The sequence below is a fragment of the Vidua chalybeata genome, chromosome 20, assembly GCF_026979565.1.
Source record: "Vidua chalybeata isolate OUT-0048 chromosome 20, bVidCha1 merged haplotype, whole genome shotgun sequence".
NCBI classification, from domain to species: Eukaryota; Metazoa; Chordata; class Aves; order Passeriformes; family Viduidae; genus Vidua; species Vidua chalybeata.
In genome coordinates, this window is record NC_071549.1 from 8,175,469 (window position 1) to 8,202,486 (window position 27,018).

The following is a 27,018-nucleotide window of genomic DNA, read 5'->3' on the forward strand; positions in this document are numbered from 1 at the left end:
TGATGGAGAACATGGGTAGAGAGGGGGGAAGAGAGCAGTGAGGAATGGAACGCAGAGGAAAGGAGCATAATTATGTGAACCTGGAGGTGAAGGTCAAAGGCTTCATGTGACTGTTGATCAGTGGCAGGTTGAGATTTTTTTAATGTTTGTACGTGCTGTAAACAGCACCAGGCTGATCTAAAAGTGCTGGGAGGCAGGGGCTGTAAATTACAGGCGTTGTTCTCCTTATACAGGGAGCAAACAACTCCAAGTGTCTTTGGCTCACAGCACTTTATATGCCTGCTCCTCCACTGCCTCTCCATTCATTGGAATTCCTTGTTTCAGGTTTGAAGGAGAGTCTTGCTCACTACTGGAGCAGGGACAGGGCTGAAAGTGAGTGACCTGGAGCAGGGACAGGGCTGAGAGTGTGTGACCTGGAGGTGTTATGTAAACAGTGCCACTGCCTTGGAAACTTGGGATGATCCAATACCTGCCTTCCCACTCTGGCTGCTGACTGTCCCAGCTCTTGTCCTGTGCAGCTCCAGTCCTCCCTCTTCCCCTGGTGGCTCCTCAGCGTTGTCCTCACCGGCGGGTGCGCCTGAGGCGGCCAAGGGAAAGGGCTGAGGTGATGGCCGGGCCATCAGTTTGGCCTCTCTGCCCCGGCGTGAGGGCAAGGGTGTGCCCAGGGGCCTGGGTCACTGTCCTCACTGAGAGGACGACCAGACCGGCGCCCCGGAGCTCTGACGGGACGGGCTCGGCGGGGTCCCCGGAGGGCTCGGGGCACCGGCCCCGCTCTGGCCGCGCTCTGAGGCGCTGGCGGCGGAGGGTTACCTCAGGTTACCCGGGGTGAGGCACTCTTTGGCCGCCGGCGGAAGCACCCGAGCGTCCGGGCCTGCGCACTGCGGCCTATAAGAGCCGCGGGGCGGTGCAGAGGGCCGGGCACTCGCAGCCGGGGCTGGTCGAGTGCGGATCTCTGTGGAGGAAGTGGTGGGGCGGCAGGAGCCCCGGGAGGCGCTGGCGGCCTGAGAGACCCCCGTCCGCACCCTCACTGCTTCCTCCCCTCTCGCGAGGGCTGCGGCGGCGACAGCGACAGCCATTCCCGGAGCCGTGGGCCGCGCCTCCCCCCGCGTCGCTGGATGCTCTGGGGTTCGGTCCCTGAGCGGGGCCGCGGCGCTGGCAGCCCCCGCTGTGGCGGGGCCATGGGGCCGGGCAGCGGCAGGGCACGGAGCCCCCTTCCCCGCTGAGAAGGCCCCTCGTCCCGGCGCCGATGCCGCGCTGTCCCCTCACACCCGACCCCTGAGATTCCTCTCTTTCCCCTCCCCATGCCCGACGGAGCCCCTCGCCTCGGTGACGCCCTGCAGCAGCCCCGCCGGCCCGGGGGTCTGCGGCGCTATGAGAGGAGCTGCCCCCGCCGCCGGGGGCAGCCAGGACCGGGGCAGGCTCCCACCCCGCCGCCGGCTGCCGTGAGGCGGCTGTAGCTGGAGGAAGAGCCCCTTTGTTTTCCCTCCGTCCTTCCCGGGGGCTTCATGCCCCGCTGAGGGATGATGGAGGTGGTGGGGGACTTTGAGTACAGCAAGAAGGACCTGATAGGACACGGAGCCTTTGCTGTGGTCTTCAAAGGTCGCCACCGCAAGGTAAACAGCGACGGGCTTCGCCCGCAGCCGGAGCGGGGCTGGTTACACAACCCGGGGCCGACAGGAGCCCCTCGGGTGGGTGACAGCTGCGGTGGTCGTGGGCGGGTTGTGTCCTCTGGGGAGTTTTAACGTGGTTTGGGTGTTCGGGGGGGAAAAGAAAGAGCCGAAGGGAGGTGCGGGCTGGGGTGAGGCCCGCGGCTGCCCCGCGGCCCTGAGCCGGGATCCGGCCCCGGCATCCATAAACCCTTTATTTTTTCCCTTCCCTCAACCCCACCGCCGGTCCGCGGTCCCACCGCTCCTCCCCGCTGTTGGCAGCTCCCTGCCATAGCGGCGAGGGGAGAGTTGCAGCTGTAGGGGAGGCTGAGCCCTTTGTTTGTCGGGAGGGTCATGTTTATCTCGCTGGATAACGAGGGATCTAATGGAAAATTGTCTCCTTTGGGATTGGCTGAAGATTTCTTAAATTCAGAGGTGTCTGGTTTCCTGGCGTGACTTGCTCATCGCCCCGGATATTCATAGTTACGTTATGGTTTCTTGATGCTGTGAGTTTATTCTGGTGCCTAAAGAGCTTTGCTTTCCAGAAAACAGCCCTTGAGATTTAGCATTTTGGAGGATTAAGGCAGAGCTCATGGTTTGGAGAGGCACGGTGCAGTGATTTTGGGGTTAAAAAAAATAATAATAATGAGAAAGGGAAACGGAAACTTTAAAGGCCAATGGAGGTGCTCCCACCTCACAAATAAATAGTTTATTTTTGGATAATACATAAATAGACAATATATAAGCTTGCTTAAAACAGAGGGGGCTCTGTGCAGTTTTCATCTGCAGAGTATAAAAAAGCTGAAAATGAGAAGTCCTTAAAGGACAGTAAAAGTAACTTGATCATTGTGAGAGGTCTAAAAGTAGATACATAGCACTGCTACCAAAAAATAAATGGGGTATGATTGCTTGTTGGGTTTTTTTGGTGTTGTTTTGTTTTGTTTTGTTTTTTAGTGCTTTGGAATCCATTAAAATGCAGTGTAGCTGAAGCTGGATTTTAATAGCTGTCTAAGCTATTGTGGAATGAAATAGTTCTTGATGGTGTCACATGATGTAGTAATAAGTGGTGGGTAGAAGAGGGGTGATCTTGCAACTTTTTCTCAGTGTTTTCCTAGATAGTTGTTAGAGGATAAAGTTAAAAAAAAAAGTAAACTAACAGTATTTTTTTGTTCACTTCCAGAAAACTGATTGGGAAGTAGCCATAAAGAGTATTAACAAAAAGAACTTGTCGAAGTCACAAATCCTACTTGGAAAAGAAATAAAAATCTTAAAGGTATGTTAATTTGCAGTGATTTTTAAAGCTGCTTTGCTTGAAAAGGAAAAGAGACTTCTGACCTAGTTCATTCCAGGTCATGGGTGGTGTCACAGTAATTGCTGTTGTGCTGTTTCTTTGTTAGGGATCCAGAAATAAAAATATTAAGAAAAACAGAAAAAAAATTACATCTTTAGTTCTGGAAATGTCTCAGAACAGGTTCTGAGCATGCTTTTGCAGTTAAAAATAGCAAATTGTTGTGGAAGCTGTCTCTGTGCTTTGCTTATTGCACATGTGGAAGACTTTGTCCTTCAGGATGTCCAATGAGGCACATTTTCCCAGCAGATCATAGCAGAGGGCAAAGCATCAGTCTTTGATCTTTCTTCATCTTTTTTTGCTCAAAGGTGCCTTGAAAGCTGAAACCAGTGAGCTGCCTTTAATTCCTGAAGCAGCTGCCCACTTCTGACTTGTGATAATTGCCTTAAAATGTGGAGTGTGGCTCTAACAGAGGAAATGTAATGGAGCATCTTTCGGTTTTTCAGCGTTATTTTATGGAAACATCTCCTTGGGTGGTCATTTAGCATTCCCTGCTCTCTGAATTTCACATCTCATTTCACACAGCTTTGCAGTAATGCTGAGTGTTCCTTTCTTCCCATGTTTCTGAGATTCTTGAGATACATCACTACCTTATATACATATTATATTCTCATTTATTTATTATATACCAGAATTAGTGTTGGGTATATTAGAGTGCTACAAGTACTTAACTTTTAACTTTTGTAAGTTAAAAACTTCTGAAAAGTTTTTTGAGCAGCTACAAATTATTCATGAGCTGTCCCATGAGTTTTATTTAATGTTATTTGGTTGGATTTTCTTTGTATTAAAGAAATAAGGTTGATTTGAACATGGTCTAGTTGGTTACTTTACTAAGTAAGAAATTGTGTAAGAATAGGAAATTAAATCTTGTCAGTTTTCAGTGTTCATTAGACGATCTTGTGCTCTGGTACTTTCTGTAACAAGTCACAGACATTAAGTTCTGGAACCAAATGTTTTTATGACCTCTCAAGATAATGCCTAACTTCCTTATCCTGTAAATATTGTCTAAACAGCTGGGGTTTCCTCTAAATTCCATCTGATCATCTTAAAAAGATTCTCTTTGATTATCACCAAACCAGCATTATCAGCAAATTCAAATAATAATAGTACTAGTAATACTAATAACCTTTTTCCATAATACAAATATTTTGTTTTACAGGAACTTCAGCACGAGAACATTGTAGCTCTTTATGATGTCCAGGTAAAATATATTTTGATGCCTTTTTTTTTTCCATTAAAATGAATTTATGAAAATATAATCAATACATATAATATATGCCAAGTAGAAGATTTTGAATGGATTTATTTTGAATGGATTGAATCTATTTTGTTGCTGTCATCAGTTTGAAATTCAGCAAAAACAAGTGGCAGCAAGAGCAGCATCTTGGGGATGTGTGTGACAAAGAAATGTGGTGTTCAGCCCTGTGTCACAGTGAGGAGGAACTGAAGGAAGCAGAAAACCACAGTCACGTGTATCTGTTGCCTGTGTGTCCAGAAGGACAGGATACAGTGCAAAAAGCCAAGCAGACACTTGGATCTTTTCAGTTCAATTCCTTCAGATTGTCTTCCTCTCTTTATTGCCAGGGTCCTGCCTGATGAGGTTGGGTTGTTCTGCAGCCTGTCTAGGGGAGAGTTGTGCTTAGGAAGTACATTTTTGTATCCTGCCAGTGTGGAGCAAAGCTAAATAAGACATGAGGTAGCTCCTGCAGCCATTTGTTCTGCTTGAATAAAAACTATACATTCATCTCCTGGGCTCAATCCTGATTTTAAATACAGAGTTACACTGTTTTTAAAAAAAATTACTGAGAAGTGCCTTTGGGGCATTGCATAGTCAAAGCAACACAAAATAGAGATTGTGGCATTCAATCTTTCCTGTCTTTACACGTGCTAAAGACTTTTAGTTTGTGTGGATGTGTATCTTTTGCTATAGAAATCTGTGTTCATGTGACATAAATTAGGTGGGCTCAGGATTTCTAGGGCTGTAGGACTCGAGTGACTTTTGGTACAAAGTTGAGATGTTCATGTAGCAACTGACTGTGCATCAGAACTTCTAGGTTCAATCTGTAGACTGTTTTTCCTGGATCTTGACTTCAACATCTTCATTTTGAATGATGTTATCTGCTCTGAGAGGGAAAGTATTGTCTGTTGGGCTTCTTGACAAGACCAGGTTTTCCTGTGCATTGCTAAGTGGAAATAATCTCTCAGCATCCTAAATTTAGTATGTCCAGACATCTCAAAAGCAACTGGAATTGTTGACTGAGGGTGTTGGTGTGTGAGTAAGCAGCTGAATTTTAGTGTTATCATTTACTGTTGTTTATACATGAAGGTTCCTTAGTCAGCTCTGCAGCTCAACCTGGGGGTAGTGGACTAGTTAAGTATTTTGCTGATTTAACATCTGAGCTTTGGAGAGACTCTTGTTCTTTTGATTTATGCACAAGGAAAGAGACTACAGAGTCCTACAGTTGTCTATAGGGTTTTTATAAACATAACTTTTAGGCTTTTCTGTTCTGCCCCAGGAAAGGGTGAAAGGACTTCTTGAATGATCAGTGCTGCTCCATTTGAGAAGAGGATGTTGCTGCTTGTCACCAACTATTCTGTTTAAAATGAGCAGTTAAAGCAAAGAGAAGGGCAAACCTGTGTCCTGTGCCTTGATATATTTCAAATACATTCATAGCAAACACAAAGCTTGGCAGCAGGATGCTGCTTCTATAGAAGGAATTGCTTTGCAAAATATGGTATTAAGAGTGTGCCACTTGCACAAATAAGCTTTTCCCTTTCTGCTGTGTTTGTGAAGTGGCAGACATCATTACCTTCTGTGATTACATTAATTTATAACCCAGCAAGAATGAACACTATGCAAGGCATTCACATGTCTAGTAGGCTGTTACACCTACTGATTTTCTGTAGCATTTCATGTTCTAGCATGTGTTGCCCTTTTTGTTTGCCAGGGTATTGTGAACACAGTGATACAGTCCAGCAGATAAGACTTTAGGATTTCAAGCTATTTCTAAGTTTACAGAAGCTATTTTTTTTCCTCAGTACTGGAGCCAGAGGAGTCTGTGTCGCAGTAGGAAGTTCTCAGTGTGAATGGGAGTTTATTTTTGTAGTTCTGTTGGGCTGAAGCTTTTCTTAACCTTAGACAGTTTGAAATAAGAAAATGCTCCCGTTTCAGATGCAGTTTGACAGATTATATAGGTGAATAAGTCAAGAGCTGATTGTTGCTCTGAGTTTCAGACAGAAAAGATGGTGTGCAATGAAAGTGGCAAAACTAAGTAAAAAAAGTGTAAATTGATTGTGATCAAGGAAAAACACTTTCACGTCTCATAATAATAAATTAATGGCAGTACTTTAGATTAAAGCTGTATCCCTGCAGAGCATTTTGGAATGTATCTTTTGAGAATGAATGTACAGTTATTATTTTATGTATTGCAAGAAGCTTCATTTGAATTGATTCTCAGGAAGTAGTTAGCTTCCTTCTCCTTCATGTCTCTTCATTTATGGTTGTGTTCCTGTTGCATGACCACTCACACAAGTCAGCATAATAAAGACAGATACACCATAAAGGTTTTAATTAAATCCAAGAAGAACTTGTGGGCCATTCTGCTGATTGTGCATGAACATTTTCAGACCTTCTCCACTGCTCATCCTTCATCTCCTGGGACTACCATTTTGATATGTTATTAGTGTGTCTGGAGTTCAATTACTAGAAGTGCCCATTCGTCTGGAGCCACACCCCAGTGAACTGCGTGTGTGTTAATGGTGGCATAAAAATGTTTTGTTCTGCAGCCAGCAGGATAATTGCCCCTGATTTCCGTGAGGTGGACGTGCAGCTCTGGCAGGTTTGAGCTGCAGATAAGCATTTTATGTAAGCAGAGCACTCCACTGCTGTTGGTGCCACCTCACAGGGCTGGGGAGCTGCACACACCAGGGTGTGGAGGCCATGGTGCTAAGGCTGAGGGAACTTGCAGAGATGTTTAAATAAAAACCCTCCATCTGTGAGAGACAAATAGAGAGAGAAAATAGCTCACCTCTCCAAGTGAAATGAATTTTTCTGTGAAATGCTTAAAAAAATACTCAGATACAATAGATGGATAGCAAAAGAGACATTTTTCACTTATCTTCTTGGGCAAGTGTTTGATTGTCTGTCATTCAAGAATAAAAAGCTCCCAAATCTCTAAAATGGTTTAAGGATGCAACTCTTTTCCCATGGTGGTGCTGTGGGATGTCATTCATCCTGCCAAAGAAAATCAGTCTTGGATCCTGTTAATTGGAGAAGTGGAGCCACTGTTTTTTCAAAAGCAAAAGGAGTCTAAAATAGCCTCTCACTTACCAGTGTAAAATACACTGAGATCCTTGGATAAAGTATTCCACTGAAGTGGAATGAAGGTATCAGTAAGTTACTTGGAATGTTCTATATTTAGGACATGAGTTTACAGTTTTGTGCAGTTCATGATCCCAAGTGTGTGCTGAGTAGAACTAATCTCTTACATTGTGGCAGACAGTGTCTGTTTTAGCAAATAATTTAATTCAAAACCTCTCTAGAATGTCAGCCCTCAGAATGGAAGCCTGTAATGTATCTTGGAGATAGCATTTTAGGAGAGTGAATTAATGTCCTCACTGTATGGAGTCTGAAATTTGCTATTTGAACAGTAGTTTAGGGAGAACTAGTTTCTAGAGTATTATTGGAGAAAAAATATCTGGATAAAAATTGTTTCTTGTCTTAACTTGTTGGTACAGAGCAGACAAAAAACCTGCAGCTGCTTCTGCTGTCCTTGGAAGCCAGTGGGAATGGAGCCAGAAATCCTTCTGGGACCTACAGCTCAGCTTTGTTGTACACAGAGAGCCCAGGAGTTCTTACTAGGGGTGCTGATGGGAGGAACTGTTGTTTTAGCAGCAGGAATTAAATACCTCTGGTTTACCCAAGGACTCCACTTGGTCTGGTACTATTGCATGTGTTTCTTGAGATATTTGCTCCAGGCATCCTGTATGTGCTCCTGATCTCAGTGTCTCACAGCTTTCCTTGCCTCCACAATCCCAGCAGAACAGAGGGTGTCTCAATGTCTTTATTTTTGTCCCCTCAGCTCCTTGCTTAAGGCCTTTGTGTTTGTCAATATCCATCCCCTGTGTCTGTGTGAAAATAATCAAATGAGAACATGCTGTTCAGATAAAAGAAAAATCCTGCCCTGTAGCAACTGTAAAGGTTTTGAAACACTACCTGGCAGCTGATGCCAGCTAAAAGGTTGGTTATGACAGTGCAGGAATGATGCCAGTGTAAATGTTGGAGACAACCAGGATTAGAATTTGTTGTGGCCCACAGAAGCAGAGTTGGAGTTACTACACAGGCCTTAGCTTACCTGCTGTGCCTAGATCCTGTAATTTGAATTTCAGATCTGTTTCAGAAGAGTTACTACATAGTCTTTTGCTTACCTGCTGTGCTTGGATGCTGTAATTTGAATTTCAGAACTGTTTCACATGATTTTTTAGTACAAAAGTGTGCTGAACCTTTGTGCTGAGAGCAGCTATGCCTTTCCTTGGTGCTGGGCAGCAGAGCAGCCCCTTTCCCCACCTTCCATATATTGGTTAAATTCAAGCATTTCACTAACAGCAAATGGATGATCCAGTTCTTCTGGTGCATTTCTCCATGGCTGATTGCTCTTTTATGTGAATAATTGGCAGCATGCACCCTGCTTGAATCCTACAGGCACATGTCAAGTGACATTTAGTCTGAGATATAACATTTTGTCAGAATTAACAAAATGTTCAGTCCTTGGGGTGATAGGAGCTGAACACAGAAGTTGCTGCTGTGTTGCACTCACAAAGTAAACCAAGAATGTCTGTAATACAGAGAAAAACAGCCTTTGAAAGATCTGGACCTGTCCTTTTTCATTATATCATTAGAATTTTTGCGAAATGTATTTAAAGCCAATAAAAGAAGTGTGTTCCTGGCCAAAAAAATTATATCCAATATAGCACAAATGAACATAGCAGAAAATTAATCAGGTAACAGCAGTGCACAAGCTGTCAGGTTAACTCTCCTGCTTTGGGGACTCCTGTCATAAACTGCAATGAAATAAAATCTACAGAAGTGAAAAGAAGAGTAACTATTTGCCACAGTTTCTGCTTTGGGAGCTCACTAAGCTCCTTGCAGGCCTTCAGCTTTTTCTAAAGGAGGACTTGTGAACCAAAATGACATCTAGGGAATGTTTCTGCCAGTAGTCCAGAGATCTAACAACAGCTCTTGGAAGTAACCATGGATGTTTTGACTTCTTTTTCAATTAATGTTTTTGAAATGGAACCACTGTGCTGAGACTGTGATTCAAGTTGGAGCTTTGCATCCCCCAAGACAACTGGTAGAAGCCTTGGATTAAAACAGCAAGTTTTGGCAAATATGTTGCCTCTTAGCCTCTTTCTCTTAGGTCTATCTGTTTACCTTTCAGAATTGTAAATTGGTTTCCTATTGGCCTTTGTTTGCAAGTAAAACCTAGATTCAGAATAAAAAGGAGCAAAAGTAGGTTTTTATCAAGAAAACTTTCAGCAGGAAAAAAAGAGTTGCTGGGCAGAACTGGTAATTGTTGCAACACAGCAGATATTTGTTTTACTTATTTATCTAGGTAGAAGTGTAGGTCAGAACAACTGCAGCTGCACTAATTTTGTGATCTGTACATCAATGCAAATTGCTGAAAGCTTTTGTTATCTGTTTCAAGAGGCAGTTTAAAATAACTTGCTAGATCAGCTTTATTCCTGAATGTTAGATCTGAAACATGCTGGTTTTCTAATCTTTCCTTTTGGAGCACTTTGCTCTGTGTAATGAGTCAACAGAAATCACAAGTCTGGGGAATGTTGATAGGGAGAGCTTTATTGTTCAGCAAAATAATTTAGAAGGGCAAAATATGTATCCAGAACTGTCTTGTCTATTCTAAATGTATTCCCAAAATGGAGATCACATTCTCAGTCAGGCTGGCCAAGAACTGTAAAATTTGAGCACCTCTGAAGGGTTGAACAAGTTCAGCTGTTTTGAACTAAAGCTTGTGTTGGTGGGATATTGAAAAGTGTTTGGTTATGAGTTCAAGTTGGGACAAATTGTGGTTGGGGAGGTTGGTATCAGTTCTGTGCCAGCTATTACTTCCTCACTATGAATTGGAGAGGACTTTTGAGCCTGGGAAAATGACTTTGTGGAATCTCTAATCTGCTCTGCTGATTTATTAAAAAAAGATTTTCTAAGCTGCATTAAGGAAACATGCTCTATTTCTCACTGTGACTTTACTTGGTGACTTGATTTGTTATTTTTCATCAAGAATATAAATTTAAAAAAAAAGATGAGTAATTCTATTTGAGGGCAATCCAGTGTGGTCTGCAGAAATTACTTTCTAAACAGGTGAGGGCTGGTACAACAGGGCAAATCATCAGCTCTGTGTTTCTGAAGAGAGCAGCTCATTTGAGAGGATTTTGTTTCCAAGGGAATCCAGCAAACACATCTTCCTAGTTCTGTGATGAATAAATGTCTGTCATGAGCTGAGCATTACATGCTGCCATAATTTGCTGGTTTTGTGCAGTGGAGGCTCTGACACCATGGAACATCTTTGTGGTTCGTGGGATTGCAAAGCTGGAGTGGAAATCCAGGAACTGAGCTGCTTCCTTGTCACTGGAGAATGGACTTTTCCTGCTTCATAGCTGGGTTGTTCTTTTCCACATCACAGTTATCCTTTAAGTGAAGTGATCCTCAGTTGGCAGAATTTTCAGTTTGATAAATTGGGATCTCAGAGTTGCTGTTTGGCATCTTTGGGATTCCTAAAAGGCAGCTTCTGTCTTGGAAGGTATTGTTGCAAAGGAACTATGCAGGAAGGAACAATTATATATTTTCAGCAACTTGCAAAGCAAGTAATTACTAATGGGTTTTTTTGCTTTGCTCTATGCACTGAGGTTTTGAGGTGTTTATAGGAATGTCAATTATGGTTCATGTTGGCCACAGCTATTGCAGAAACATTGAACAATTGAGACTTCCTGAAATGTGATCTGCTGCTGCTTTAATATTCTATATTGGTGAATTGGTGAGTTTGCCTGCCATTCCCAACAGATTTGACTCATACTCCTAGAAACTTGTTTTCTTTGAAGCTAATTTCCAAATATAAACAAATCTGCAAAAACGTGCTTGATGTTTTGGGCTGGAAAGAACCTCAAATACATTTCTGTAACAGACATGAGTGCCTAAATGCTTCCCAAAATTGAAGCAGGCTAATACAGTCTTGAATTAACCTCAAACCAGCCAGTTCATCTTGAACTGTAATTATTACCATTATTTGGAGTTGTCTGGATGTCAGTGTCTTTGATGGGTTGTGCCATCCCTGAGCTCTGTGCTGTGTGTGGTGTTTAGGGTCATTGGTTTCTCTAGCCTGGGCCCATTTTTGCTTTTATTTCTCCTTTTTCAAGCTTTCTAACATAAGCTGTTAGTGAACCCTTGACAATGGCACCCTGGTGGTAATTCTTGCCAGAGAGGTCAAATTGAGCATCTGCTGAAGTGTCAGTGCAAGCACAGAGAAAGGTGGCTGAGTTCACAGTGTTTATTTTGCTGTGCAATGTCCCTTTTGACTTCCTTGCGACACTTTAGCAGCATTTAGTCAGACTGTCTGCAGTCCCACTTCCCACTGGGGCATGTGCCTGGCCTTGTCTGGTGCCATCTCACTTTTTTTCCTTCAACTGCCTTAAAAAAATATTTTTTCCCTCAGTCTGTCAGCCCTTGTTTAAGTTTATTTTTAAAGGGAAAGGGAGGTAGCACACTGTGTAACTTAAAGCATCATCCTGTTTACTGTACACTTCCCTTCGTTTCCTTCCAGTTCTCTTCGTGTTCTCTCCTTTCAATCTCAATCAGCTCAGAGGGAGAAAAAATACTTTTGCTTTATAAAAACTCTCAGAATCTTCAACTTTGTAGGTTCAACAGAACTGTCTTGTGCAGGAGACTGTGGAAAACAATGTTGGTTATTAGCACAGACGTGTCAGGCCTTTCTTCCCTCACACAAAATAAATATTTGGAAACAGGATGAATGTTTTTGTTACAGCCAGGTTTAAGCCCAGATTTATTTTTGTAACTGGATTTGTGAAATGTGTAGATAGTTTACAGTAGAAGTTGGGCAATCTGTCTTTCAGGAACTTTTCCCCAATTACAAGAGAGGGAATTCAGGTTGCAGAGAGGTCATGGGAGGTCAGTGCTTTGGAAAATCTGAGGAGGATGGACACAGCTCCCAGCTCTGCCATGAGGAGCATGGCAGGGGTGTGCTTCTGCCAAGGGCTCACTCAGGGAGACACTTCATGGCAGTATTGCCTGGTGGCTTTATGGTTTTGCATGTGAAAATATTTTTGGAAATGTAAAATACCTCGTAGTGGAGAATCTACATTTTTGCTCTGCTCTGAAACAGTGACTTTACATTAAGGTGTCTCAGTGATAGGAAAATCCCATGTTACACTTGGTTAATGCAGGTACAGACTTTGTATTCTCACATTGTAAATCAGTTTTCTTCTCTTCTTTTAGGAAATGCCCAATTCTGTCTTTTTGGTCATGGAGGTATGTGTTAACATGTATGTTTCTGGTTGATTTTAAAGACTTTTAGACAAAACTATACCTTTGCACAGCTGCAAACTAACCATGGCTTGCTAAAGCAAACTATATTGAAAAGTAAATTACAAATTTCCTATGCCCCATTAAATTTATCAGCACTGTTTGTTTCATAAATTATTCAGTTTCATGTTATTATGATACTGTAAGTGCTGATGAAATGTGACACCTCGAATTATTAATTACAGATAATTGACAAAACAATTTTAAGGCAAACAGCTGGAAGGGATCTAATTTTCATTAAAAGATTTACAAAGTAGAATAGATGTATCAGGTGTTTTAGTGCTTGTATTTTGAATAAAACCCTTTGTTTTTAACAGTACTGCAATGGTGGGGACTTGGCAGATTACTTACAAGGTAATTGATTACTGTATTTCCCTATTATTTTGCTTTATGTGTTTATATTCTGTATTCCTCACAGCCATTGGTTTTTTTCACCATTGGGATTTTTTGGCTTGTGCTTTAAATTTGGGTAAATGAATGTGATAATACACACACAGAAAATGCTTTTTTATTTTTTGCCACAGCTGAATGTAACATTCCCTTATTTGTCAATGAGGGAGAAGCTGTAGTTAACCATCAGCAGCATGCTGAAAAAATGTGTGGGTTTCTATTTCTAAAACTGCATTTTGGGGGCTGTTCCCAGTGTTTTGATTCCACCTGTTTTTCTTTTCCGAGATGTGAACTTAAAAACACTGATTTACTTGTATAATAATGCTCTGAAAAAGAGGCAGTGCTGGCTTAGGAGAGATTTTCCATGGCTCTGCCCAAAGTGAGGGCAGAATTTCTAGATCATGACAAATGGATTCTTCGTCCAACCAAAAATTTGAGCAGAGATGTTAATCTTCATATTTTTCCTGATGAAAATATTCTACTTGCCCTTGTATCTCAGCCTGTTGAAGGAATCTTTTCTATGCACAGCTATTGTTATGGTAACTGTGTGTATTAAAAGCCTAATTTCACTTGCCATTAAAACCTTTGGAAAGACTCAGACAGTGAAATCCAGCTCCTGTGTTCAGAGCTTTTTTTGGGCTGCAGAATGAGATAATACCTTAAGAAGAAACTTTCAAAAGTACATCTCATTTTTTTTCCTTTCAAAATAAGTTTTCTCACAGATGAAATTTCTGAATAGAGTGGTTCTCAGCATCCCCATAAAGAACAAATTTTATGGCTTCAGGTTTTAACATGATTTTTGGATGCACTTAATGTGAAGTTCTTTTATTTTCTTGCGTCCTTTGCCTTTTTAGCCAGTTTAGGATTTCATGGAATCACTGGGTTGGAAGAGACCTTAAAGATCATTGAGTCCAACCCAGCCTCAACATCTCACCTAAACTTGGCACCCAGTGCCACATCCAGGCTTTTTTTAAATACAGGGATGGTGATTCCACCGCCTCCCTGGGCAGACCATTGCAGAACTTTATCACCCTTTCTGTAAAAACCTTTTTCCTAATATCCAACCTATATTTCCCTTAACACAGCTTGAGACTTAATGACATTTATTTTGAGATTTAATGGCAATTGAGATGCTACCAAGTTGAATAAACCACTGGAAAAACAGATGATTCATAGTCCTTTAGCTGCTCTAAAACTATGGTGATGTCTATATTGTTGAGAATATTTACATTTGTAGAAAAACACTGGAGACTGGATTGTAATTCATGATGATTAGATTATAACTCACTTTGTTTTCAGCTGGTCACCATGAAGCTGATTGCTTTTACCTAAAGATATTGTTATTTATTCTCCCCCCTGCTCCTGTGTGTGTCACTGCCAGCTAAGGGGACTCTGAGTGAGGACACCATCCGAGTGTTCCTGCAGCAGATTGCAGCAGCCATGCGGATCCTGCACAGCAAAGGCATCATCCACAGGGACCTCAAACCCCAGAACATCCTGCTGTCCTACGCCAGCCGCCGGAAATCCAGCGTCAGTGGCATACGCATCAAAATAGGTACATTCTCCCTCCCTGGAAGGGGAAATCAGCACTGTTGGGTTGTTCCTCCCCTCAGAAATGTCTCTCCAGTTCAAGCCCTGGATATGGAGTGTATTCAATTGATGCAAATCACACAGCAAGTCAAGAATGATGAGCTTCATGATGTGCTGCGTTCTCAGAATAAAAAAAGATTGAATCATAAAGGACAAATCTATTTAGCTGATGTTTCTAGTACCAAAATGTTTTAATTAGGCATAAATCTAACTTTTGAAACTTGGAGTAGCCTTTAACCCATTTCAAAACTGTGTATGCAAGACTCCAGTTGCAGTTCCAGCTGTTTTCTTTCTTAGTGGTAGATCCTTCTAAGGGTTATTTGAGAGGTTTAGAAATGAAGGTTATGACCTATTTTTGGCATGGCAGAAGGGAAGTTTGGCCTTGTAACAGGGAGGAGATGTCAAATATTCAGGATACTACCAAATTCCTCTGCAGAGGCCACTTCAGGAGTTTTAATCACTCCTTGTTGTCTCTTAAGTGTCTATTTAAAGCTACCTTGTTTTTAACAAGTTCATTCCCATGCTTTTGCTCAAAAACTGCACACAGAAGACAAAACTTCCCTTGCTGTCCTTACGTGATAGCTTCAGATGCTTTTGCCTGCATGGAAAATTGAGGCACCTGAAGCTTGACTTCTTCAGCTTGTACCTGATGTGATTTCACTGCAGGCAGATTGTATATTCATCACTCTTAATGAGCCATTTATATTTAGCCAGTGACTTTAATCCTTTCCTGCTGATGCCAGACAGGCTGTTCTGCAGCTGGGGAGGTGCCTGAGCAGCAGTTTGTGCAAATGATGTCACTGCTGCTTCTTGGCTTGCTCATTTGAAAGATAATACATTATTCTTTCAGCATGACAAAGATTCTACTATTCCATGTAGCTGGCTAGATATTAAACCTGACTTTTTTCAATCCCACTGTTAATTGTAGCAGATTTCAGTCAGAGGTGATTTCTAGACTGTAAAAATTTGAAAATTACCTTTCTCTTCATTGACCAAGGTTGTTCTTTACACAGCTGACTTTGGGTTTGCTCGTTATCTGCACAGCAACATGATGGCTGCAACTCTGTGTGGTTCCCCTATGTACATGGTAAGGGATATTTCACATTATCTTGCTGTCTCAAACAATTTCCTGCCAGAACAAAATAATTGACTGCTTGCAGATTGGCAAATGCCTCATGTTGCTTTACAAGGATCAGGGACAGAGTGCAGTTCCCCTTTCCATAGTTTTACTGCTTTTTTTTTTTTTTTTCCTTGGGATTTGGAGACCTTGATTGTTATAATCAGAGAAACATCAAACATTTCTTAGTGGCTCTTTGTCCAGAAGAAGAACTGCAGAAGCCAAGTAAATAACATGTCCCTCTTCTTCCCAAGCATGCCAAGTGCTGGATGCTTTCTTCAGAGCATCAGCATTTCTAGTTTCTTTGTGGTTTTGAAACTCAGCTGTCATTTTAGATGGAGCTGGTATCTCTCAAGCCATGTGATGCACATGAAAATTTTAATTTTCTGTTACTATGAAGTGGTCTCTGTTAATACTGCTCTGACAGTAGATTCATACTGTTGTGGCTTTCCTTTTGTTGTTTTCCCTTCTGAGACTTTGCTGTTCTTTCCAGGCCCCTGAAGTGATTATGTCTCAACACTATGATGCTAAAGCAGACCTGTGGAGCATAGGAACTGTGATTTATCAGTGTCTTGTTGGAAAGCCACCTTTTCAGGTAACACTTTCTTTCCTTTTCCCTCTTCTCAGTCTGAAGGGCATTCCTGGGTCTCTTGCTTCTAGTCAGGAAAGCAGAAGCAAGTGATGTCTGAGTGTTGGTGCTGCAAAGGCTTGAGAATACCAAGAGAGAAGTTGTTTATGCTTAGTCTGCATGATGAGTGTGTTCAATCCAGAGGAAATACATAAATAAGGATCCTCAGTGCTGAAGGCACTGTTCTGCTTGGTGTTTTCTCCTTTAATGCCCATATGCAAAAGTCTCCTTTTTGTGTATGCGTGCTTAGGAACAAAAGCTATTTCCTCCATGAAACCGAGCTTTAATTAATGTACATTTTTATTTGACAGGCCAATAGTCCTCAAGATTTGAGAATGTTTTATGAAAAGAACAGGAATTTGATTCCTAGGTATGTCACCGTGGCCTTTCCTGTCACTTACACTTGTTGATTGAACACTTTTTCATCTTGGGGAATGCCTGGGATTCATAAAAACATTTGCTGTTGCTATCTTTGCAAGGATGTAGTGTGATACCAGTGAATCATGTTGCAGCTTGCCTTCATTATACCTAGCTGAAACTAAATGGACTAAGGCTGTAAAGCACAGATAGTGATGACTTAGGGACGTGGCAGAATGCTGATTTCCTGAACTCCAATGTGCTATGCATTATTCAGTGCATGCATTACATTTAATGCACGTTTTACTTCCTCTTGTGTGCAGCATTCCTCGGGAAACATCAGCTTACCTGGCTGACCTGCTCTTGGGTTTGCTTCAGAGAAACCAAAAGGATAGAATGGACTTTGGTGTGTATTTCTTTTTTCCTCTTGCTCTTCTGGCTTTCCCTGTTAGTTGTATTCATGTGACCAGAATAATTATCTTGACCTTTTGTCCACAGCCAGTTACATGAGAAGTGAAGTGGTTTTTTTTCTTCTCTGTTTTCATAAAGAAGGCAGAGTAGCTAAAACAAATCACTGGAAAACTACTGTCAGTATTAAGTGATGCACATAAATCATGACTTTATTTTTGAGTAGTGAAATATAAATCAGTTTAATTCTTTCAATTGTGCCCTTTCCTTCAAGGATTTACTGCTATACCTTAAATTTCATGTTGAAGTCTTATTTCTGCTACTTTAACTGGTGTTTTAGCATCAGACTGGGATCAACCATTTCTGATCTCCATGTAGTGGAAGAACCCACTTTGGAAACACACTATTGAGCAGTTACATCTTGATTAATTCTTCTTAGCTGCATCTTGTATATCATGATATTCATGCTGCTTATTTAAATTTTATAGCACTACTTGTTAATGCAGTTTTATCATAGCTGCCAGGAAATATTAATCTTAAAATTTTAGTTCAGATCCAGAAAAAGCTTACGATAATTGGGTAGAATGTGACAAATTATATTGGTCAGTATATAAATCTCTATGTGTAGGAGAAGTAATAAATCACAAACATGGACTGTGAGTAATTGATTCCACTCTGCACTCTGGGTGTGCTGATCCCTATAGTTTCTTCAGACATGGGAAATTCACTGTATCACTTGTGGTGGTGGGAGAAAGTGTTTGTGCTTAGAAAGAAAAATAGAAAGCAGAATGGCAGTGATGAAAGTCATGTTTTCCTTGGCTGAGCCACTTAAAGGGCCTCAAAGGGGCTGCTCTGGAATGTGCTTAGCAAAGGGAGTGAAAGGGAGAGTTTATAGCAGAGCCCAGTTGCCTGTTGTTAAAGTAAAAATAGCACTGGAAATGTTGTTGATCTTCCAGCAATATGAAGTAGAACAGCAGGTGTTGTACAAAAGCTGGAGAGCACCTGATCCCTGTGTTCAAGTGAATAATGACATTGTTCAGGAATTACAGCTGGATTCCTTCCCATATCAGGTCATGGAGAAAAGTGTTGCTGAAGGAAGGGAGATACTGCAGGCCTCAGATTCTTTCTTTTTTTTTTTTTTTTTCCTTGTTATTTGCTTATGTCTGAGACACAGCATTGTTTTTCCTCCAGTGTTAGGACATTAAAGTTCACCCAGCTCAGCAGCTGGCTCCCACCAGCCCTCAAATTCCCTGAACCAGCTGAACACTGCTCCTTGCAGAACAAAACTTTCCATGTAACCTGGTGGCCAACTGGTTATGCTCAATTAAAAGTGCCTCAGCATATCCATTTACAACAAAAGCAAAGTATTTCTAATGTAACAACAGCAAATACACTGAGGGATTTGTTAAAGAAGGGGTGTCTAATTCTGCTTTTATGCCATGAACTGGCTGCACAGGTCGTGTTCTGCTGTTGGGAAGTGGAAAGGAGAATGGCTCTGCTGTGATTTTTTTTTTTTTTTTTTTTTGCCACCTAAGGTATAGCATTAATGGCTTCAAAAATAAATGTCAATCCTTGGGAAAGGCAGAGCTGAAAATACTTTCAGTGTCTCATGTGAAAAATGCTCACTGTTTTGAAGAGCAGACTAAAACTGAATTACTACCACAGAGAACATAATTTCCTCAGCAGTACAGGGAGGTTTCTTGTGTACATGGCTTTAAGTGCAGTCACAAGATTTCTTCTAGTGATTCAGTCTGATTTGCCTTGCTGACTGATGTTTGAAGTTATTAAATTGATTCTTGTTTCCTTCCAAACTCTATGGCAGCACATACCATAGAAAGCTTTAATCTTTTATATGCTCTTCACCCTCTGGCTCTGCAGTGTTGATTCTGGGAAGGCAACCATTTATCACCATCTGCAGTACAGTCTGTAAGTTCTGTCATTTGTACATCTACTCACAATGGTGGTTGTTTCTTGTTCTACAGAAGCATTTTTCAACCACCCTTTCCTGGATCATGTTTCAACAGTGAAAAAATGTAAGTAGTTGGTTGTTTTGTTTTTGATTTTTTTTTTTGGGGTTTTTTTTGCCTTTTTTTTTTTTTTTTTTCTTTCCCCACTTATTTGTGTAAATGATGAATGTTGTGGGCTGGGAGGGAGAAAGATCTGCCAAATATCACACTAAGTGTTTATGAGACATTTTCCTCAGCCTGCCTGTTGTTGTGCTCTATTATGAGCCTTAGTGTTGAATCCTTTCTTGTATTATGCCAGACTGAAATGTGATACTTATTTACTTGTTCTTTTGACGTTTGCACTGAACTTAAATACCCTTCTGTGATTGAGGATGTGCTGTTCTTATAAGCTGTCTAAGAGCTTATGAATGAGAAGCAGTGAAGAAATTTGTTTGAAATTCAGCCTTTTGAAGTCTTAGTCTTTTTTTTTCTCCTTCTCTGGGTTTTTCTCTTCCAGCTTGTCCTGTACCAGTGCCCACATACCCAGGCTCAGTCTCTGGTAGTTCCTGCAGTAGCTCTCCTTGTCGCTTTGCTTCTCCTCCAGTAAGTTCTGTGTTACACCACAATCTCCAGAAAATACTTTCTGTAATGTTTAGCCACGAATTAATGAATTTTTAAAGTCTTTTAATACTTGAACACCGTAAACTGTCATGTTTAGGAGAAAACAGCAAGGAACACCCTTGTCTTTTCCTTAAATACCATTAACAGTTTGGTGCTCTCTTGTTCCTTGTGTTGTATCTTGTGGGGGGTTTTGTTATTCTTTTTAGTCAAGGTGAAAAAAAACCCATACAAATATCAAATGCTACAGAGCAGCAAGTCTTTAGATATTCTGGTATGGTTTGCAATGTAATGACTGTTAAAGATAAATTTTGAATTGGCCCTTTTGGCTAAGACCCCTTATTACAAACCAGTGGCTTCCAATTTTACGTGACATTTGGAACAGGTATATCTGTATCACCAGGAATGATTGAATACATCCCAGCTGTTTAAACTCACAGCCTAATCAGTATAGAACTGTCTAAACTGACACTACAGGGTTATCCAGTATTTGAAATGTCATAGTTCAAAAGCATTTCTACTTTGTGAATCACTGGATTTACAGTGGGTTTTTGTAACTTTCTTTTTCCCACCGCCCCCCTCCAGTCTCTGCCAGACATGCAGCACATTCAAGAAGAAAATTTGTCTTCCCCTCCACTGGGTCCTCCTAACTATCTTCAAGTCTCTAAAGACTCTGCCAGTACCAGTAGCAAGAACTCCTCTTGTGACACAGATGACTTTGTTCTTGTCCCACACAATATCTCTTCAGACCATTCATGTAAGAACCTTTCATATTTTTACATCTCAACCCAATTTTCATTCATAACACACTTCTACCTCCTGTTGTTCTTTGGCTCTCTTTGCTCTAAATGTGTCAGAATTCAAATTGAAATTAATTTATGTAGTTTGATTCCTCTTTGGAAGGAAACTCTTTGGTACTACATGGCCATCTGGGACATTTTTATCTTCAGTTGAGAAGACAAATATGCAATAGGAGTGGTTTAAAGTCATGGAAAATAGTGGGGCTTGGCAGTGGAGGAAGAGATTCAGTTGTAAACAACTGCTGATAAAAGACCCAAGGATCCTCTTGGAATTCTTTGTGGAAGATTTCCACTTTCTTTCCTCCAGACTCACTGAACATGTATAGCTCATGCTCTAGAGCTTTAAATAACAGGTGTAGGTAAAAACATAACACTTCTAACATGAAAGGTAAAACATCAGCCTGCGCTTATACAAAGGGAAAACTTGGCTGTAGCACATTTATGACATGGTCCCAACCTGAATTGCACAAAGTCAGCTGATTCCTGGATGATGCCACCAGTTGTGGTAAATATTTGACTAAATGACTGCCTGAAGAGTTTCTGCCATCCATTGTTGTAAACATCCCAGTGCTGATATCTTGTACTCCTAAACAATAGAGTTTATTTCAAAATTATTACTAATATGGCAACAACCCACAAACAAACAGCAAAATAACTTGGTGAAGAACTTCCAGTTCCATTTTTGTTTGGGGTCACATTTGAGATATTTTCCTACACAAAACCTTTCATATATTCACAGAAATGTTTTTCTCTACAACAGCAATATGGAAGGTCTAATTTTTTTTTTTCTGATTCTGCTTGCTGACGTGGGTTTTCCATGTGTTCCCTCCTGCAGATGATATGCCTTTGGGAGCAGCTGGCAGGCGGGCTTCCAGTGAGTTCTTGATGTGTGGAGGGTAGGTGTGCTGAGCTTCTTCCAAAAGAAACCTCTTCTTCTAAAATTGATGCTGCAGCTGCAGAAGGGTGTTCTGGGCTTTTGGCACTGGGTTGTCATAGCTCTGTGGACTTTCTGAAAGATAAACAAGAATTTAATTTGAGTATCTAAACAGCTTGAATTCAGGAAGTTTTGCTGCCAAGTAGAGTTTCTCTGGTGTGAGGACCTGTCTTTTGACAGTGGTTTTTGTTTTCACAGGCAGTCACCATTAACTATTTCTGGAAGCTCAGGAACTGTACAGAAACCATCCACAGCCTCTTCTCGAAGTGCTGCTTCTGGTACAGCTAACAGGTGTGTGATGTGCCCTTAGATTCTCTACTATTTTATGGGTGTGGCTTTATTTATTTCTTTTTTTAATTGTGAAACTGGACTAAAATAGAAGCCAGACCTCTTTTCTCCAGGCTCCCTTCATGCCTTCTCTGGTGCACCCCTAAAAGATTTCCTTAAGGAGTTGGGAGCATTCTTTGTCTGTTTAAATTCTGAGCTGCTTAAAAGCAGAAATTTAGGGGCATAACTGACTTGTCTTTTTTGGTGTTGGGAAGCACAGCACAACCTTCATGTAGTGAGTCAAGATGTTGAATGAAGATACATTTTACAAAGTGGTTGTGAGAGAAGAGGAACTTTGAAAGCCCAGATTGCTGTGAATTTGTGTCTCGTGGCTGGCTCTGTTTGTCTGCTCACTGGGTGTGGCTTTTGTGCACGTGATTGTTGTGAGGTTCATGGTTGTGTCTCACAAGATGCCAAAGTCACATGAAGGAGCTAAACATGTATTGCAGGTTTTCCATCAGCAGGACTGGTAATTAGTCCCCTTTCTTCCTCATGGCTCTAGGCTTCAGTTTCTCCTGGTTTAAAATAGAACTGATTTTCATCAGTGGGGCCTGAAATCTTTCCTGTATTACACTGGAAAATGTAAAGCTTAATTATGGTGTTAAACTACTCATGGAATATCCAAGCAGAATTTGTTCAAGTGATGAATATCATGATGTTTTTAGTACAGACAGAAAGAGGATGAGTGGCTAACATGTTGGGTGCATTTTTGGCTTGTGCCAGTGCTAGAGGGCTGCAAGTCAGCATTATTTGTTTAGAAATGCTTGTCACAAGAAAAGTTTGTTACTTTGTGCTGATCTTTGTGCAGCTGGGGAAATCTGCTGACAGGGGCTGTCGATACAGCTTTTAACCTCATGGTTTATGTTTAAGGGCAGATAATGGGGATGGTTTGCCTGTAGAGACCCATTTGCTCTGAATTGGCCATCTACAGTGTAGTATAAATACACTGTTCTTTCCTTTTTTAAGTTGTGTCAGGCAGAGTTTTTAGAGTTAGAAATGTTATGAAAATATGCCAGTTGTGTTATCTGTACATTACTAAGAGCTAAATGGTCACATGATCAGAAACAGGTCCCTACTGTTCACACTCTGTACTATAATTGTTTAATTACTGGCTGAGTTAATTCAGTAACTGCATTTGGAGCTGTATGAGGCATAGTCTGAAGAAAGCAGAGTGTGTATTTGATATTCTATAAGATGCTGGTTTTTTGTTTGGGGTTTGGTTTTTTATTTCCTGGCAAATATTCTTTCATTGTTTGTAGGTTGTTTCTCTTCGGTTTTTGGTGTTTTAAAAAAGGTTATGCCCTGTGAAACAATGACTCTTTCTGATTAGCTGATGAAACTGAATTAATTGTGCCCATAGTTATGCTGCTTTATGCTGTGTGTCCTCACAGTCTCCAGATTAGGTTGAAGTGGTTCACTCTGCTGTGGTTTATTACCAGTTTTATCCTCTGGATCTCAGAGAAACAAGACTTGCATGCAGCTCTGCACACATCTGTACTGCATTTTCTCTGAGTGGTACCAAACCACATCAGACTGGAGGATGCCTGACCAGAGCTCAGCTTTGGGCCTGAGCTGGGGAGCCCTGATGGGGCTGTGCCTCTGCACCCCACTCACACAGCACTGCTGCCTCCTGTTAGCTCACAGCTCAAGAGCTTGCCTGGACTTACCTGCAAGGTTGTGTGAGAACAGGGAAAGACATTTTCTGTGCTGAGTTCTTTAAAAGTTGAAGTGCCTTCATGGTCTCCTGAGTGTCACTGCCACAGTTTAAATAACATCTGCTTCCCTCTCCTGGGGAGAGGCTCCCTGTGCTCCCTGAGTGTGCTGTGTAGTCATGGCAGGCTGCCCACAGCCTTCCTGTGGTTTCCACTTGGGAGTCCTTCTCCTTGCCTGGAAGTTTTCCGGCTTTCTGCTGACTGTGTGTCCACAGCCAACTTCCAAATTATTCTGTGGGATCCAGAAACTGGGTGGCAACAGCAGGACTAACTTATTTCTTTTGCTAAGGAAGTTCTGTGCCTATTAGGAAGTAATATTTCATTCTAAGTGGTAGCAAAGAGAATAGAACGATTACAGAAAAAAACCCAGATTTCTGTTCAGCTGGAGCCAGCCAGTGAGTCTTGTAACTGCCTGTCTTCTAGAGAATTTTTTTCACATTTCTTCTAAGAATTCATAATCTTTTCTTTAAAGACATGGTCAATAAAGGACCAGATAGTAAAATTGTTATCTTCCAGACAGCCCAGTTGTTTGAAATTCTTTCAATTGAATTCTGTTTTCCTTTAAAAGTGTTGGTTACTGATTACATGCAGTGGTTTGAATCCCTTGTCAGGAGCCACGCTGAGGTCACTGGCACTCCAGCTGAACTTGGGCAATCTGCAGTTGGAATCTGTGGATTAATGTTCAGGTGTGTGGTTTGGCTCCCCCTGTCAGGGGTTGGTTCTTACATTACATAACATGTTTTCCTCCTACAAGTTCATGATGTCTCTGGGGATATCTCTGCCTGTGCTTCGGTGGCTTTTGTCCACATTCCAGCCCTGCTCTGAACTTCCTGTCCCTGGTGCTCTGGGTTTTCCTAGAACACTATTTTCAAGTGTGGTAAACACAGCAGGCGGCTTGGCAGGGAGTCAGAGGGTTCTGGAGATCTCAGTGATGTGTGACCAAGGGCTGACTCGCAGCTCTGTGTGATCCCAGCCAGTGCAGGGAAGGCAGGGAGTCCTGAACAGTTCCTGATCCTTCTCCGTGCAGCGTTGGAGCCAGGTTAGGACAAGCTGAGATCTCAGAGCACCCAGGGAGCACAGAGGAAGTTCATTTGCCTGTTTCCTAGATTTTCTCCAAATTCCTACAGTACAATTCTGAGAGAGTGAGACCTGCCTACCTGTATTCACCTCCTGTCTCCATCTCCTGTCTCCACACCTTCCAACTTCAGGCACTGTCAGCCTTCCGTGTCCCCCCGCAGCGAGACGGCGCCGATCCCGGTTCCCACCCAGCTCCGGAATTACCAGCGCATAGAACAGAACCTCTCCTCCACTGCCAGCCCCGTGTCAAACCCCCACGGATCACCCAGGTGAGGCTGGGCTTTTTAACTCCCCTATCTTGCTTCTGCTTGGTGTTTGTACCCTGGCAGATGTCCCTGCTTTCTTGCTGATGTCATTTTTTTTCTACGCTAAAGAGACGTTTCAATGATAACAAATAAAAGCCCTTCACAATCTCAAGATTGTTGGATGGGCACTTGAAATATTTCATGAAAACAAAATGAGCTTGTTCTTTCACTCGAAATGCAGCCCAAGAAGGTAAAAAGATGAAGTCTTGCTTTTTTGCTGCTCTTTGTGTATTGCATGGCATTACATCATGAACTGAAATGTCAGTAATAAGTTATGTTTTGTTTTCACACATGTAGTGATGAGATGAATGCTTTGTTCTGTAGAATATCAAGGAAACAATTTTTGGCATGCCAGTTAACCAGCTTGTCTCATTATGAGGCTCTAGTGAGCCAGGCTTGTTCTCTGCCTTGTGGTCTACAGGATCAGGCTGGTGAAGGTCAAAGGCTCATAAATAGACTACTCAGAACTCTGGAGATCTTTACAAAAACAAAACCCAGGGCTTCTTGCATATTTTTTCCAGGATCCCTGATTTGATTATAGTTGCTACATTCAGGGAAATGATTTTCCCTTAAATAATCTGTTTTCAGTTATCTGATCTGTATTCCAGACACAACATGAAAATTTTGTCAGAATCTTTGCTGTTTAAAAAATGGGCATTTACAGCAATACTTGGTTGTGAAATAAAAAAAATTGATGATCCAAGTTTTTGAAGATTAGGGTGTACTAAGGGAAGTCTGTTTTAATGTTCTCCAGTTAACAGACTGTTATGGCATTCAGAGTTTAAAAGTCTGTGGTAACAAAGGGAATTAAATCTTGATTACTGTCAGTATGGAAAGCTTAACTTCTTAGCTTTCTCTTGAAACAGCAGTATTTCCTTTAACTGATCAGACTCCTCAGGGGGGATTCTGAAGCACATCTCAAGGAACCAGTGAGCATAGTGTGTGTGTGTGTGACCATTCCTTTCCCTTGCCAGAGCCGGGGTTGTGAGGCGCTCCAACACCAGCCCAATGGGGTTCATGAAGATGGGCTCGTGCTCTCCAGTGCCAGCTGACACTGCCCAGGGCGTTGGGCGCAGGCTGTCCACAGGATCTTCCAGACCATACTCTCCTTCACCACTAGGTAAGCACAGAAATGCTTAGCAATTAGTAAAGCTTTATCTGATTCTTGCTTGAAATTAATCTTAAACCACAGCCTGCCTGGCCAGGTCACATGTGCAGAAATAATTTCTGTTAAATGGCTCACAGAAGTAAACTACCTAGGTGTTCACTTGCTTTATCTTTGAAAGTGAAGTAGAAAGTGTAAATCCACGTTTTGGTTTTGTTTGCATAGTTGGAACCATACCTGAGCAGCTTGGGCACTGTTGTTGTGGACAACTCCAAGGACATGAATCAAGGAGTAGAAACTTCTCAGGTGAGTGACTTTGGACAATACAATCAGCATTATTTTGATAGAGCTTCTAGAGCGTTTTGTGAAGGGGTAGGAGAGCCAACAAACATTAGAATGGGTTAATAGGAGACACTGAGTTTTTGTGGAAACAGCCCATTTGTGGCCTGGGTGACACCTTTGCCCATAACTAATTCCCTACACAATAATTCAGCAACTGAAATTTCTTGTTCTCAGGATGGAACAGCAACTCTGATGAAGCCTGTCTTCAACCAGGGCTGGTTTATAATGAATGGTAGTAACATGCTTCTCAGAATCTGGTTTTGATAGACCAGCTCTGTCATGCCAGTTCTCAGAAAAGGGAGGCAGAGCTGCCAATGCACAGCGTGCAACACATTTTCGTCATTCCCTTGGGAAATCGGCCGGGATCTGATGTTCCTGTTGCTAAGCAGTCAGCAAGCTTTGCAAGTCATAAATCATTATGGCATGCCAGCAGGGAAAAAAAAAAAGATCAGGAAGAAATAGGACTTGAAGATGTTCTGAGACTGTTAAAGATGGAATTGCACTGTAATGCCAGAAGGATTGGGTATAAGAATATGCAACTCAGCAACTTGTTCTTCTGCTCTGTGCACATTTTGGGTGCATTTTCTTCTCTAGCAGAAATACTAGTTATACTTTTTATTTTGACTTTATATGATGTGATATTGAAACTGCATTGTGAGTTTTTGTCCTATTTAACTCTTGTCCAAAACCATCTGGACATGATAGAGCCTTCACTTCTTGGAGTAGCCATGTCTGGGAATGGTTTCATCCATATGAAA

The 27,018-nt window shown here is 41.7% G+C and overlaps 1 protein-coding gene across 1 annotated transcript in view; it reads left to right on the plus strand.

Annotated features, from left to right (window-relative positions):
• Positions 1-943: 943 nt before the first annotated feature.
• ULK2 (unc-51 like autophagy activating kinase 2) overlaps positions 944-27,018 on the plus strand; it is a 36,659-nt gene continuing 10,584 nt past the window's right edge. Inside the window, exons 1-18 of the mRNA XM_053961323.1 lie at positions 944-1,613; positions 2,827-2,919; positions 4,154-4,195; positions 12,518-12,550; positions 12,922-12,958; positions 14,376-14,549; positions 15,598-15,671; positions 16,195-16,296; positions 16,641-16,699; positions 17,010-17,092; positions 19,077-19,127; positions 19,558-19,643; positions 20,244-20,415; positions 21,294-21,354; positions 21,591-21,683; positions 24,640-24,777; positions 25,788-25,933; positions 26,144-26,224. Coding sequence (XP_053817298.1) covers positions 1,521-1,613; positions 2,827-2,919; positions 4,154-4,195; positions 12,518-12,550; positions 12,922-12,958; positions 14,376-14,549; positions 15,598-15,671; positions 16,195-16,296; positions 16,641-16,699; positions 17,010-17,092; positions 19,077-19,127; positions 19,558-19,643; positions 20,244-20,415; positions 21,294-21,354; positions 21,591-21,683; positions 24,640-24,777; positions 25,788-25,933; positions 26,144-26,224 — 1,618 coding nt within the window. The 5' untranslated portion in view covers positions 944-1,520. The remainder of the gene's footprint in view (positions 1,614-2,826; positions 2,920-4,153; positions 4,196-12,517; positions 12,551-12,921; positions 12,959-14,375; positions 14,550-15,597; positions 15,672-16,194; positions 16,297-16,640; positions 16,700-17,009; positions 17,093-19,076; positions 19,128-19,557; positions 19,644-20,243; positions 20,416-21,293; positions 21,355-21,590; positions 21,684-24,639; positions 24,778-25,787; positions 25,934-26,143; positions 26,225-27,018) is intronic.